The sequence below is a fragment of the Plectrocnemia conspersa genome, unplaced genomic scaffold (genome assembly GCF_051122295.1).
Source record: "Plectrocnemia conspersa isolate PC_06_02 unplaced genomic scaffold, ASM5112229v1 ptg000014l, whole genome shotgun sequence".
Taxonomy (NCBI): Eukaryota; Metazoa; Arthropoda; class Insecta; order Trichoptera; family Polycentropodidae; genus Plectrocnemia; species Plectrocnemia conspersa.
Window position 1 is genome coordinate 4389268 of NW_028277178.1, and position 14996 is coordinate 4404263.

General features: G+C 30.9%; 2 protein-coding genes across 4 annotated transcripts; one reads left to right on the forward strand and one right to left on the reverse strand.

Moving 5' to 3' along the window:
- Positions 1–1362: 1362 nt before the first annotated feature.
- Positions 1363–7350, reverse strand: Ccm3 (programmed cell death protein 10 Ccm3). Of its 2 annotated transcripts, none has more exons than XM_088203982.1 (5): positions 7226–7350; positions 3706–3883; positions 3471–3603; positions 3021–3182; positions 1363–2845 (listed from the first exon to the last, which is right to left on the reverse strand). In XM_088203982.1, the coding sequence occupies exons 1-5, from the start codon at positions 7295–7297 to the stop codon at positions 2761–2763; spliced, it is 630 nt and encodes a 209-aa protein (XP_088060108.1). In that variant the 5' UTR covers positions 7298–7350; the 3' UTR covers positions 1363–2760. The 2 variants fall into 2 exon arrangements, with proteins under 2 accessions (XP_088060108.1, XP_088060107.1); XM_088203981.1 differs by having other exon boundaries at positions 1363–2863.
- A 1286-nt stretch (positions 7351–8636) lies between these two features.
- Positions 8637–14705, forward strand: LOC148226019 (WD repeat-containing protein 55 homolog). Of its 2 annotated transcripts, none has more exons than XM_088203199.1 (6): positions 8637–8922; positions 9016–9156; positions 9230–9564; positions 9632–9749; positions 9822–9996; positions 14154–14705. In XM_088203199.1, the coding sequence occupies exons 2-6, from the start codon at positions 9018–9020 to the stop codon at positions 14641–14643; spliced, it is 1257 nt and encodes a 418-aa protein (XP_088059325.1). In that variant the 5' UTR covers positions 8637–8922; positions 9016–9017; the 3' UTR covers positions 14644–14705. The 2 variants fall into 2 exon arrangements, with proteins under 2 accessions (XP_088059325.1, XP_088059324.1); XM_088203198.1 differs by having other exon boundaries at positions 8637–8718.
- Positions 14706–14996: the final 291 nt, after the last annotated feature.

A 14996-nucleotide genomic window follows, 5' to 3' on the forward strand; every position in this document is an offset into this window, starting at 1 on the left:
AAGAAATAAGAGCACTTGAAATCAATTAACGCTAAAACAGGATCTATCGTGCCGGTGAAGATAACGAAACAATGTGCATCCCTTACAAGCCGAGCGAGCGAGCAAGTACAAATTATGCTGTTGCTGAACTTTAACAATCCAAATCAAATGCATTATTTAACAAAGTTAGAATAGTATAATAAGATATCAGATTTATTCTAAGATTACAGTTCCGCCCCAAATTAGACGTTGATCTCTTCCCGTTTCCTCAATCATATATTAGCCAGAACGCTGCTATACATCATTTTTGCCTTTGAAAAGATAATAATTCAGCTCAAAATCAAATCAAGTGGAGCTAACACCGATGAAAATACAGATATAAACTTAGAACACCAGAAATACAGCAAAATTTAATATCAAAGAATTGAACTTGATCTTCAGGAAGACTTAAAAGATAAGCGACGCATCACGTATCTATACCATATAAATTGAGAAAATTGTTCAACCATATTTTAATATTTTAACTTTTTTAATCAACATTTGTAATTAAGTCTATACGAGTGCTTCATCTGTTTTCAGCCATTGTTCAGATTTTCCGGTTGTTATATAAAATCCACCTTTCGTCGCAGGTAATGATTTGATTCAGAGGTTTTATGGTTAGCAAACTGAGCGAAGTTTCCTACTTGGTTTGGGCCAAACACGTATACAAATAGGCATGACTCAAATAAATCAGATTTGTAGGAGTCTGAACATTGAAGGGAGAACGAGGTTACTCTTTCATCAGATCTGAAAAGCTCACTATCATGATAGGTTCTTCGCATCAGTTTGAGTAGGGGAACAATACTTCCTTAGGTGAGATTGGGAATCCGCCCTATACACCTTGTGCTTCTCCTTCACTCAGTACAATTTTACTTATTTGATTTTCTTTGTAACTGCTTCATTTCTTTGAAATTCATCTCTTTAAGTGCATAGTTGGTTAGCTAAAGCTAGTGTTTATAAATTAACATCCTTAGTCTGCATCAAAATTATCTTTACAAAAATACAATTCTAGCTGACTTGGACAGTAACAATCACGTGAGCCTTGGTGATTCGGAAATGAACTTTAAGAATTTAATTATAGTTTTAAAAATAAACTTCTTGTACCGTTAAAAGGTAATGTGTTTAACTGATGTAACATTTTACTACATACATTCTATTGCAAAAATTTACATACTCTGCAATTTGTAACAATTTTACTAACTAATTTAATTTATACGATGTATAAACATGCACATTGCACACGTAAATTAATTTGTATTCATTTGAATCTGAAATAGCCGATTATCGCAATAATAGTGTTCGCTATGCCGCGACGGTGTGACGTGTGTATTCAAAACAATAATGGTCAACGTAAACATTTTATTATTATAAATATAAGTGGAATACTTTTACAGTCATATCGATAATAATATACTAACTGACTATGTACAGCCTAAACTAGAACCACCACCATTAAACAAGAGTCTTTTTTTAACTATTGTGCTAACTACTATTAGGTTTACAACCTGACCTAATCATTATTAACAATTACAATATAAATGATAGTAGTAATACGTGAAAATCAGGATGTATTAGTAAATAATGTTAGCTTCTTAAAAAAATGCTTCAGTCAATCGTTAATTAAAAGTATACACGATCAACTCTTTCAAAGTGAGTTATATTTTACAAAATTGGGGTTCTTTTTTTTATTATATACAATTTATATTTAATACTGTTAGACAGTTAACATGTTTAGATTGTTAAAATTAAAATAAAATGCTTTATGCCAAAATAAATATTTAGATCCAATTATATTCATTGTAAATAATATAATATAATTGGCACAATTTAAATGATTGTTATTATTCATATTATTTATACACATAGAGATATTATTTGGGAGTTGGTGAGTTACCAATCATTTTTTGCGTTTGAAATTCGCCAAAAATATTTTTCAACACTGTTTTCTTATATTAAATATAAAATTTGCTAAATATTCTCAACAGCGTTCGATAAGTTCGGAAGTCCTTGAATATATAAACAGAAATAATGCGAATATAAAGAAATAAAAAATATTGACTGTGTCATGGCACGTTTTTTGTAATAATCTAAAAATAATATTACATTTCAACAATCAGTCGACTGAAGAAATACCGAACGTTTTTCACTAGTCAATGTTGAAGGCACCGTATATTCATTATGTTATTTTGGGCAATTCAACGAGTCTATAAAAACGTTGACGAAGGATAGTCTTACATGATATACATACATATACGTATATTTATACACTTTTTTTATATTTTCAAATTGAAAAGAATAACAAGAAATTATTTTTTGGGAAAATATTTTTTTATAATAAATTCTTTATAAACATCTAAATAGGATTATGTATTTTTGGGCACTTACAAACCTAAAGTATATATGATACACAATGTACTGTTATACATATGAAAAACATTAATCAACAAGTTCATAGAATCAGTCGTTTATAATTTTTTTCTCCTCCAAGTTGGACTGTGAAATATTTTTCTAAACAACTTTACAGTTAAAACAAGATTTTAACTACTAATAAATTTTCAACAGAAAAGTAAAACTTAAATTTTAAATCTAGGAATCGTTGTTAATCTGTAAAAATAAAACTTTGCGAATTTTAAAAATACCACTAATAATAGTTTATAAAAAGTGCACTAGATTTGGGTTATAATTGATATATGCAGGTATGTAAGTCGTTAAAATAAAACTTTCATATTCATCAACTTCGTCTCATTCGCACTTGCTTTTGACGGTTAACATTATTTGGTTGGTTTGATGAATGAGATACAGCGCACTCACAAAAACAGCGTTCGCTCTGAAAAGTAATGATAAACTATTTAGAGAAAATATTTTTCAATAGTTCTCTATTCATAATTATAAACAACGAAGACCCCACAGCAAGATATATAATATCGACACATACAAAAGTTATTTTCGGGCAATAGAAAATACTTGCTGTAGGGTCTTAATATTAATGATCAAATACTAACTGTCCCTCCTTGAAGTATTCTTTCAAAGTATTAGAGAAACGTTTGGAATATTTAACAAATTCTCTTTTACGTTGCTCCAGCATTTGTTTGCCAGTTCCGGGAGTAAAACCAGCTACTTCATTGACAGCGTCCAATAATTTCTTTATGGCCGATGCAATTTCTCTGTAAAAAATAACAACATTAATATAAATATATAAAGCAAAATAAAAACATGTTCCTGGACTTAAAAACTATAGATCGACATACATACATATATTTATATTGTATATAAAATATGGAATAAATGTAGCATATTAGTAAGTTACAATCACATTTGTACTAGATACAAAAAAGTATATGAACTTGATATACTAAAAAATAAATCTTAAGCAATTGCAGTAAAAAATATAGAAATATCTATTAAAGAGGTAAAGAAATGCACCGTCGTTAAAAATAAGAAAATATAATTACTTAATAGTCTCTAGGAATGTTTTTCTATCCGTTATTTCATCGGGAATACGGCTCAAGATCTTTTTCAAAGCAGCCGACTTTTTATTCAATTCTTGGAACGCATCTTCGGATCTATTTAAACGGAGCTCCATAGCTGTAAAAGAGCATAGGGTATAGAGCAAATATTTCAATTGCCATAAATATGGCAGAATGTCTATATTATTAGAATAATCTATTATAAACAATAAAATAATACCATCCGCTTCCGTGGTGCTTCCTTGTAATCTGAGAATGCTTTCATTCATGTTAACGGACACGTCAGCGCGCCGTAATATTCCAGCAACAAGATCATAGCTAAGTCCGGGTAGAGTAGCCTCTGCCCTAGAGAGTGCCGTTCTTAACGTTTGAGATGCTGTCACATCGTTTCTTTCAAGCTGAAACGAGAAAATAAGCATTAAAATATTTATAAAAAATATATATAGCTATCATCATAATCTTTTTTTGCACTTTTAGCAACACCCATAAATTTGTGAATTTGATGGCAAAAAGGCGTTATTAACCCTTAATTACTCGCATGGGGTCAAAGCAATTTCGCATTAAAAAATGAAGCATTTGCTGTTTCTCGAAATTCCCCACGCTCCCGCTAGCTTCATAACCCGCGTCGAAGTTTGTATTCCTGTAGCGACCAAGGAACGGGAGTGGAAGGATGTGTCGCTGCGCTCTTAAGCGGTGACCCCATGCGAGTAATTACGTTACTTTTTTGAAAGAGATTGATTGGGTTCCGTAGCCGTTTCAAAGGCAAAGTTTACATGCCAAGCAAACCAAATAAATACGGTATAAAAAACCAAGCATTGGTAGACTCCAAAACATTTTATTTGCTGGCCTTTGAGGTTTATTCTGGCAAACAACCTGCGGGTCCTTACCAAGTCTCAAACAGCCCAAATGACATAGTAAAACGTCTTGTAGAGCCGATAAAAAAAAGTAACCGTAATGTTACCGTAGACAATTGGTATACGAGCGTGAAACTCGCAAATGAATTATTGGATCCACCCTACAAGCTCACTTTAGTTGGAACACTCAAGAAAAACAAACCCGATATACCTCAGGATTTTTTGCCAAACAAAACTAGTAAAACTAAACGCAAAGTTTGTGTGCAATGATCACTCTCAAATATACTGTCAACAGTGTAATAAAAGTGATTCGGAGAGTTCATAAAAATATTCTAAAATTTTAACTTTATCTCAGTATAAGTATAAATTGTTAATTTTTGATAATTATTTTAATTTAGCTTGTTTTTGTTTAATTAGATATTTAGTTAATGTTATTCCTTTTAATTATAATAGAATTAATAAAGCACTTTAATAATAAACAAGTTTTATTTACTTATATATTTAATAAATAATAAAAATTATTCCTACAATTTGGGGTCACCTGTGACCCCATGCGAGCAGTTATGTAATTTTCTTTGTGCGAGTAATTAAGGGTTAAGATTAACTACTACTTTACTATTTTTAATTTAACCATTTCATGCTTTTGAATGAAAAAAACTCGCATGCAGCACATGTGCCTATTTGCACCAACCTGAGTGAAAGCTTGCGTGTTTCGACTTGTCTACATTACATATGATAAACAAACGAAGCACGCTCGCCAGTTGCCACATGACGCTTGGTAGAGATTTATACTTATCACTTCTATTGCTTTATCTTGTTTATGTGTTTTATTTTCTACTATTTTTATTGTTAAGTTATATAAAACTTAGTAAAATAAAACAAAAAAAGAACCTAATGTTTTTGGTTACTTTTTTGTTAAAAATAAAATCTGTGAATGTAAGTACTAGTCAGTCTTCTATCAACCCTTTGAACTTGAGATGGACTTTACATTTTTTTGAAGCTGTTTTTTTAAATATATTAGAGCTTTTCAAATTTGTTTTTATGTAATAATTTAGGAAAGGAAATTTCGCATTTTAGTGAGTTACTTTTTTCAGCATATACATCATGGGGGTGAATTTATTTTTTATTTGTTTTGTACAATTTTTTTTTATTATTATTTTATTTTATTGTATTATAGTTATTTATGAAGCAAACTCAGTGGTTCATAACATTTTTTTATAAGCTTTTTTTTATTAATTTCCAACTTTTATCAGTTTATGATTATTTTATTTACATCTCACATTTATTATCATTTTTATTTACAATATTATTTTTGTTGATGAAGCAAATTCAGTGGTTTTAACATTTTATTATGAGTTTTTTTATTTACGTCTCACTTTTATCAACTTATGATTATTTATTATTTATTGTATTATATTTAATCACTATATTATATTTATAAATAAAGCAAATACAGTTTTTCTCAACATTTTAATTTTTTTTATTTACGTCTCAATTTATCAACTTATGATTATTTTATGAAGCCGGACTTTTGTCGAAAGAAAAAGTTTTACTTGAAAAATACAAAATCGAATAAATTTATTCGATACAGTAATTAAAAATATGATATGAAATATGATTTTCGTAATTATTTTCAACATTTACTTCCATTTTGGGTCTAAAATCTTCAAGAATATCTGTGATTCTGATGGTATCGATTCCAAGAAACACTTAAAAGAGATTTAGATTGTGTATTATACGTATTTTTCTCACCAAAAATGAATGATATTAAAATATCATTGATAAATATATGTACCATCGAGATAATAAATAATTATATTGAAATTACAAAAATTTAATAGTAAAAATAAACAAAAATAAATAAAACAGTGCATACGTAATATATTCGTAATTTTCACGATTTTTTTTCTTTTATATTTATTTTCCCACTAAAATAAATAATAAATTTATGATTTTCATAAAATATTATTACTAATGAAACGTACCATTGGGGTAAGTAATAGATTAATCAAATTTACAAATGTAAAACAGAAAAATGCGCAAAGGGTTAATAGAATTTTTTCGATAGATTCTTGATATTTTAGGATAAGAGGATTATTTGCACTGGTGATTTTAATTTGTGGGATTTGTAATAGCAATACAGTCTTTGGAGAGCCATCAATTACCGAAGTATAAAATCTCTAGAACCTTTTATATACTTTTTGCATTGTATAAAATAAGCATTGTTGTACGTATCGTTGTAATTATAGGACAGTCCTCCACAAATTGTCACCTTGGAAGTTACGTTTTCATTAAGGGATGATTTTGATTTAAAATTTAGAATTCTGTAGTTTCTTCAAATGACTAAAGGACATTTACCAATCGCTACCATATAACTCGGCAGACTAGTTTAGGTTTTATTTTATTTTAAGCTGCGTAACGTTTGATTATATTTGTAAATGTGCTAATTTAACCGTTGATTTTCGTTAATGTTCAGACCGTTGGGTTCTATAAGGTAGTCATGATAATGAGCTGTCGAGTGTTTGAACAATTTTGAAATGATCTGTTATTCTATCGAATCTATAGCAACGAAGGCAATACTACTATTGTCCAACTAGTCAATCATCATACAAAGTGAAAACCGAAACAGAACTAGTTTCACCTTGCACTTTGATTACTAAATCAGTAGTGTGTTAAATAATAACTGTGAAGGACACTGCTATAAACTAAGCGGCAAACAAGTGACAGTAAGAATATACTAAGGTGTAATGACGCACATCTTATAAAGTTTGATGATAATTAAAGACGATTAGGTAAAACGAGATTTGGAGATAATTAATATGACTTGCGTGCAAAGCAATAGTAACGCGAGGTATGCGTACGTAAGTATAGGTGAGATGATAATACCTGAGTGAGAACTGGTCTGATAAGGACCGGTAGGACGAGGGAAGCCACAGGACTCTCATCTCCCATGGTCATGGTTGCGGGCCGCGACGACAACACTCCTCTCTTGACACGCGATCGGTGTTGCCAGCGGCTAAATATATCTTCATACGTCAATTCGCGGCGTCTTTGCTACATTATGCAAATAAAATCATTTCACAAAATTAAAAATAAACTTAAAATATATGGTATAAACATTTTCACTACAATGTTTTTATAAATTCGATTTTAAATATTCTTTATCCATATATGATATTTTTACTATTTATAATGAATGTAACACATATAAATAAGGTGAGATTTAAAAAAAATATCAATACATACTGATATTTCCTTCTTTAACTTTCACGCGCTTATACTATATCGCTTTGTCAGAGATTTTCGCAAGAGAAAAAAAAGGACTTCGGCTTGGTAAATCCGTATTCCATATCAACCAAACTAAAAAAGTTTACCATGAACGATGTGTCTCATCGTAATTAGCAATAAAATCCAAATGTAAAAATATTTACCAATCTTGTCGGCAATTTCTTCAGAACCTTCAAAATTTATGTTGTTATAACTCATCGATGAATGGAAGGAGTGGGCGTTTTGAGCTAACTAATTTTCAGAATTTTCTTGGATCTACAATTTTTTACAATCCCAATCCGAAATTAAGTTTCGATGGCAATTGCAAATAATAAACTTTGTGCGCGATCACAGAGAACGAAATTTTTCGTAGATGAGACAGTTTCCTGTTCATTTTTAAATTTTATATATGACATGTTTCCTTCTAAGCATTGTAATTACCTCTTTCAAGAACCATATTGGATAAATTATATTAGTCTTTAACAAAAATATAATTGCTTTTTGCGACGTCATCGCAATTAGCATACATGTTCGTTAAAATTACATTAGGCTTATTTTTATAAACATTAAACAATGAACGGGCGAAGTCAATCTGGGGTGAGCGGATTATATTTTTGTCATACTGTCAGATATTAAAGTGTGAAAATAGACATCACTCACTTCACGTGCCTGCGTTGACGGAAAATATACCAAACACACATACAGCTGTTCTCTGTTTAATTAGGCAATCGCGAATAAAATGTACTCTTCGGTGGTGTGTTACCATTTTAATCTTCATGCTGAGCGCATGCGGTTGTTGCGTACCCCGGTCACTTCTGAACATCAGATATCGGTTAGCAAAAATTTCAGCTTTATTGACTGATTTACTCAACAACGTTCCCGTTAGAGAAACAGAAAATGCAGAAAAGCACTCCTGCCATATTGGTAAAATAATGTGTTTTATTTTTAGGTTTTATATTTTATCTTGTTATATACAATAAAAGTAATACTTGGACAACATTAAGGAGCTTAAGACAAGTGTCACTAAAACAGTTATTTAGACCAACGTCACCCAGTGTTGACGTGCGTCGCCCGTCATATTGAGGTTAAGTCGTCGTACTACGCACACTTCAGTATGTTCGGCTTTAAATAGTTAATTAATATAGTAACACATATTTCATCATGCAAATAATACAATATCCAACGTGTAAAATGTAGGATTAGATCGGATTGTTCGCAATGTAAATTTATAGCAGTGGAAAATTCCAACGACAAAACACCGCAAGATTTTTTATTGTTTATTTACATCGAGTATCGTATTTTTACTGCATTAAAAAGTTGAAGAATTATTGTTATTTTATTGTTGTATGAATTTTAGATGAAATTATTTATAGTAATATAACACAGATTGTGAAATATTTTTCTTACAGATATGGTTCTTAACAACAAAAGCATGGGCGACGGAGAAGACGTGCTTGATATTGTGCAGGAAGGCGACGACAGTGAGTCGAACGGTTCGTTTGACTCCGATTCTGACGATTCTATAGATGAATTTCTCGATAATGAAGATGGTGTGCATTTTTACTATACAACATTTTTATATAAAATCTCAAATGTGTTTAATTGTTGTCTTTACTTTAATAGATGATTCAGATGACGCCGATAGTGACACAAGACCCGAAGCAGTCACCGAGAAAATGGAAGACGATGAAGATGAACTGGTGAAAGCGATTAAGACAGCGAAACAAAAAGTTCGCGATCATCCTGCTGATATTGACGTTCAAGAGTCTATCGTAGATATTTCTTTTCATCCTGAAAACGACTTACTGGCAACCGGATTGATGGACGGAAAAGTCTTGCTGTATAGATACAAGGAAGAAGGCGAGAATGAATTGATCTTTAATAAAGAATTTCATAATAAGGCTTGCCGAGGTGTTGAATTTAATCCGAACGGAGAATATCTGTACAGTGTATCTAAGGTAATGTCTTAATTTATAATTTATTTATTTTTATCATTATTCTTCTACTTATATTATTGATTTTTAGGATAAAAGCATTTTGATTTTCGATATGCAACAAACGAAAACGATACGTACTTATAACAAGTCTCATAGTGTACCTATATATTCTGTTAAATCTATATCCGAGAGTACATTAGTGACAGGTATGTTTATTATTTCAATTAATTTATATTTTCTAAGCTAATTATTATATTTTTCATGATATTAACTTCTAGGTGATGATGATGGTACTGTGAAAATGTGGGATTTACGTGATGGACGTGACCAACCCATTTTTTCACTATCGTTAGGCTCAGATTATATATCGGACATGATTACCAATGCTGCGAAAAAATACTTGGTATGCTCAAGTGGAGACGGTGCTTTGAGCACAATAAACATGAATGCCAGGTCAGTATTGTTGAGTCATATGAAAAAATAAATTTCAAGCCTTCCAAAATTCTTAAAAATTGTTCATATGTATTTGGATAATACTTGTGAGAAAAATTTAATGTTTCTAGTAATTACTAGTTCTAATCGGATTACAATCACTCTTATAAGATTTTTGTTCTGAAGTTATCTATTTTCGGCGACGAGTTTGGGTTTTATTTCCATTTGAATTAATGTAAACTATCTAAAGTTGTTCAGTTTCTCGAATATTCAGAGAATAAGAAGCAGTCATCTGTAGTACTCATTAGAAAATTTATTTTATCTTTGTTGATTTAGAATCCAGATGCTTTCTTACATAAGATTTTATTTTAATACTTTGTCTATTATCGGACATCTTTGTCTATGATGTATATAACAAATAGATGTATCTTTTATTCAAACTCATACATATGAGGCAGATTGAGTCATATTCAATACATTATATGTATTACAATGTATTGAATATGCGAATGACAACCTGAACGTGTCTTAATTACCTTTTTCCATTATTGAAAGCAGCATTTTTGTCTAAATCCGTTCGTAACTTCAAACAATTTTTTCTATTGTCATGCCTAAATAGCCTATTTCCATTACTACATAGTTTTATGATATTTATTTTTTATGAAATTAATCTTTTATTATTTTAAGTTAAATATCATAAGTTTTAAGAACTAATAATTAAGAAAGATCCCTAGCTAAACAGAATTTGGCTCTATGTGATCACTCCCAAATCAACTGGAAACAGATTTTATTAGAATTTAGTCCATCTGTTGGAAAAATACAATTCATTGTTACGGGAATGTGTTCTGAAAATCAATCTGGGAAAGAATTTTGCAAAATCATATATGAGGAGGAATTAGTACAAAGTAGGGATTATATTGATAAGAATACTACTTGATAAGGATTGTGCTTGACGTGACATATCCTAGATGGTTTTCTACTGAGATAATTTCATTGTTAAAAAGAGAGCACGCCTTCCATAAGTTATGGAAGAGATCGGGACATCCGTCTGCTCTTGAGGAATTTCGTTCATTAAGAGCGCGTGTTAAGTGTTTGATAATTTCCTGTGATCGCAATTATTACAAAAGTTGCCAAAAACAAATAATTAATGATCCTAAAGGGCTCTGAAAATTCATTAACACTAAACGCACTGCTCAGTCAATGACGAAAATGATGAACTTCGACAATAAAACATTGGACGGTTCACAAAGTATTGCTGATGGGTTTGCACAATATTTTCATTCTGTTTTCGAGGAATATTTTTCGCCTTCTGCTCAGTCGCTTCCTTTTCCTTGTTCTTGGTTTTGGGACTGAGTACTCGGATCTTAAATACGGCTTTAGGAAATTGAAGACGAGGCGCATTCTTCTGGGCCTGATTTGATTCCCGATTTTATTGTGAAGGGTTGCGAAGCTAGTCTCTCTGCTCTTCTAAAACGCATTTTTGATCTAATTCTCAAGACGTCGTCATTTACTGATCTTTGGAAATGCACAAGTCACCCCTATTCATATAAATGGTGATAAATTGTGCATAAAGAATTATAGACCAGTAGTGTTGTCAGCTCTTGCTAAATTGCTTGAAATAATTATTCATAGATATGTCTTTAATTACTTTCGGCAAGTTTTGCTGGACCAACAGCACGTGTTTCGACCCGCCTGTTCCACTGTTACTAACCTTCTGTCTTTCACCAAAACGGTAACAAAATCTCTTGATGCAGAAATTCAACTCATTTTCTCAATCCCGTTCGCCATCAGTTTATTCCTACAATCTCGGTGGCAACGTTTTGGCTAGAGAGACTTCTACTAAAGATCTCGGAATCACTTTTGAGAGCAAGTAGAGGTTCTCTCTACACATACACGATGTCTGTGATATCTTACAAGATGCTCGGCTTTGTTATGAGGAACAACTTTCTATCTTAGGACTGGAGACTCGACAAGTTAAGGGCGAAGCCCGGGTGTTGGGCCCAAGGTCATGGGCACTCTGGTTTGCGGTACTCTCTGGGCAACGAGTTAACTATCACTGCCTAACCGTGGCTCAAAACCATTAACTGGCATTTACTGTAAGAAAGGTGTTCTCAAAACAAAAACTTCTCATATTTAGACGACTCACCGAAATTTTCATTCGCAAGTGACTACATTTTTTAAAACAGTTCTTATCTCATTTCTAGAAGCAGTTTGGCGTTTTTGCCATTTTATTTTTTTTCTTCAATAATAATAATAATAGATCAGATCTACAACTCTCCTATTTTCTTTTTGATTTCGTAATCTGTTTTTTTTGTTATTTGGATAGATAAGTGATTAACTTGTCACATTATAGCCAATGACATTTGGTGGTGTTCTCAATTGGTCACATATCCAAGTACTGACCAAGCTCAATGCTGTTTAACTTTGGTGATCGAGTGGGAACGGTGCATTTAGCATAATATGGTCATTCTAACAACATCTTCAGGTCTAACATTCTAATTTTATTAATTTAGCTGCATTTGTGTCGTTGTGAAGCTTATTGCTCTAATTACTTTTACTCTGAATATTGTTTTTGCTCCTAAAAAACTTAGAAATAATTGGGCAAAATTGTTCAGCATTTAATCTACTTTCAGTTTAATTCCGAAAAAGCATAATCTATCTTCGTTTTTCTTAATAGAAAAACAAGAATTATATATAGATACAAATAATATATTTACATTTATCTTAGTTTTGAAAAGATCATTCAAATATACAAAAGTACACTGTCTGTCCCAAATTCGCGAGGACTGATCAAAAAACAAATAGAAGACGTTTATTATTCTGCAATATTATATTCATTTATTCAAAATACATCAAGGCACCACCACTGTATATAATAAAAACATTTTAGCACAAAAATAACCTCTTCTAATTTAAATCACTCGAAATGGGTTTAAATGTTGATACTTTTATTTTTGTATATGTTACGGTGAATGTGTATTTTTCAGCAAAGATATATTTTTACTGGGATAACTATAAGTTTATTAACTGTTTTAGTAAAATTATATCCTAATACATTTTCACTGGTAGATATATATTTCTACTAGTAAAAATATATTTCTTATATTAGTTAATTTTAGAATTTTCATTCGGACAGAAGTTTGCGTTTAGACAGCAAATAAACGATTTGCAACTTTTACAGTAAATGTGTATTTTTCAGAGGATTATATTATCACTATTTAAGCCAGTTAAAATATATCAAATAATTAAATTTAAATTTTACTGCTCCATATTAGAGAAACTTTATTTATTCACTGCATTCGGCCATTATATCCACTGAAAACATATTTTCTAATTAATTAATTATTTTGTGCCATTCTTAATGTATCATCAGTAAAGATTCTGACTCTACACCTATGTTCTTATTTAGGTTTTTTTAATATAATTTCAGTGCAAAAATTATGTGTTATATTTCACTAATGTTTAATTTATTTAAAAAATAACTAAGTGTATTTTATAAATACTTATAATGTGCATATGTATAAATATAATAGTTTTATATACTTAAACAGTATATACAATAGTAATAAAGTTACTTAATACATTTTTTACAAATATAAATTTATAATATTTAGGTTTTCTAATAGTGTAAATCTACTGTACAACAAATCTAAAGCCAATTTTTTTTTTATTAACATCATTTATCGATTTACAGTTGTTTGTACCTATACTTATATGATCATATTTATGCATGCACTCCATCTAAAATGATAATTTATAATTAAGTACATGCAAATGGCTTAATTTATTACTGATTCAAGCTAACTTGCTTCACATTGTTCTTATTGGAATATGAAGTCTGTTATTATGTAGATCACAATGTACCTTCCGAAGAGACAAAGGCCAATTATTGTAATTTGTTCACTTTGATACTGTCAGGACACACCCTCTATTTTCCATCATACCTGCCACATTGTGATACCTTGTATCATTTCGTCGCTCTCATAATATGCTGCAATTTATTTTATAACCTCATTGTCTTTCAATAAAAAAAGGAAATGAATCAGACGATAAGATGTAAAATTATTGAACTGTAAAATTAGTGTAGTTTAAATCATCTTTTACGTTATAACATATATATAAAAGTTTGATGCGTCTAGTGATTGGAACTGTTGTTAATTGAAGCGTTATATTTTCAGAAAAATCCACGTACAAACCGAAGAGTATGAGTCGGAGTTCACATGCTTGGGTCTGTATAAGAACGAGACAAAAATATTAGCTGGTTCATCTAAAGGAAGCATGTACATGTTCAATTGGGGTGAATTTGGATTACACACCGATGAATACCCGGGAATCAAACAGTCGGTGTCGTGCATGGTGCCAATTACTGAAAATATTGTTGTATTTTCTGGCGAAGACGGCGTTTTGAGAGCCATGCATCTGTTTCCTCATAAGCATTTGGGCGTTGTTGGGCAGCATTCGATGAACGTGGAGAGGATTGACATATCGCACGATGCCAAGTACATTGCCTCGTTTTCGCATAACAGTGACATCAAGTTTTGGAATATCGAGTATTTTGAAGACGTCGAAGTACAAACCAAGAAGCAGAACAAGAAAAAAGATATGAAAAATAATCTGCCGTCTAGTAAAATAGGAAACGCATCTGATTTCTTTTCTGGAATGAGTTAAATTATAACTCATAAAATCTGTATATTTCAAACTAATAATTTAATACATAAGTGACGCATTAATTTTGCTGTTTTATTGAAGACATTAAAAGTTGAGATATTAGAGTTAAGTATTTCCTATAGGCGAATAAAAATATTTGTAATGTTAATGGTAGCTTTCAAAATTGCAGTTTTTTCCGGATAATAAAACAAACTCGATATAGCGTCGAGTAGATGTTATCTACACTATGAGATTTAGTTAAAGCTTACAATGTTACATTTCGTGTATACATACACTAGATTATGTGTGCTTTAACTAGTGAGTGTGTGAACTATCCAACGTGAAGTAATTACATCATCAACAAACAAGATTTG

What these genes read in the sequence shown, in the direction of transcription:
- Ccm3 (XM_088203981.1), bottom strand. Translation starts at nt 7,297, where the DNA reads ATGACCATGGGAGATGAGAGTCCTGTGGCTTCCCTCGTCCTACCGGTC. An exon ending in TCAGACCAGTTCTCACTCAG is followed by an intron (nt 3,884 to 7,225) that starts GTATTATCATCT and finishes TTCTCGTTTCAG; the next exon opens with CTTGAAAGAAACGATGTGAC. An exon ending in AAGCACCACGGAAGCGGATG is followed by an intron (nt 3,604 to 3,705) that starts GTATTATTTTAT and finishes GCTCTTTTACAG; the next exon opens with CTATGGAGCTCCGTTTAAAT.
- LOC148226019 (XM_088203199.1), top strand. Translation starts at nt 9,018, where the DNA reads ATGGTTCTTAACAACAAAAGCATGGGCGACGGAGAAGACGTGCTTGAT. An exon ending in ATCTGTACAGTGTATCTAAG is followed by an intron (nt 9,565 to 9,631) that starts GTAATGTCTTAA and finishes ATTGATTTTTAG; the next exon opens with GATAAAAGCATTTTGATTTT. An exon ending in CGAGAGTACATTAGTGACAG is followed by an intron (nt 9,750 to 9,821) that starts GTATGTTTATTA and finishes ATTAACTTCTAG; the next exon opens with GTGATGATGATGGTACTGTG.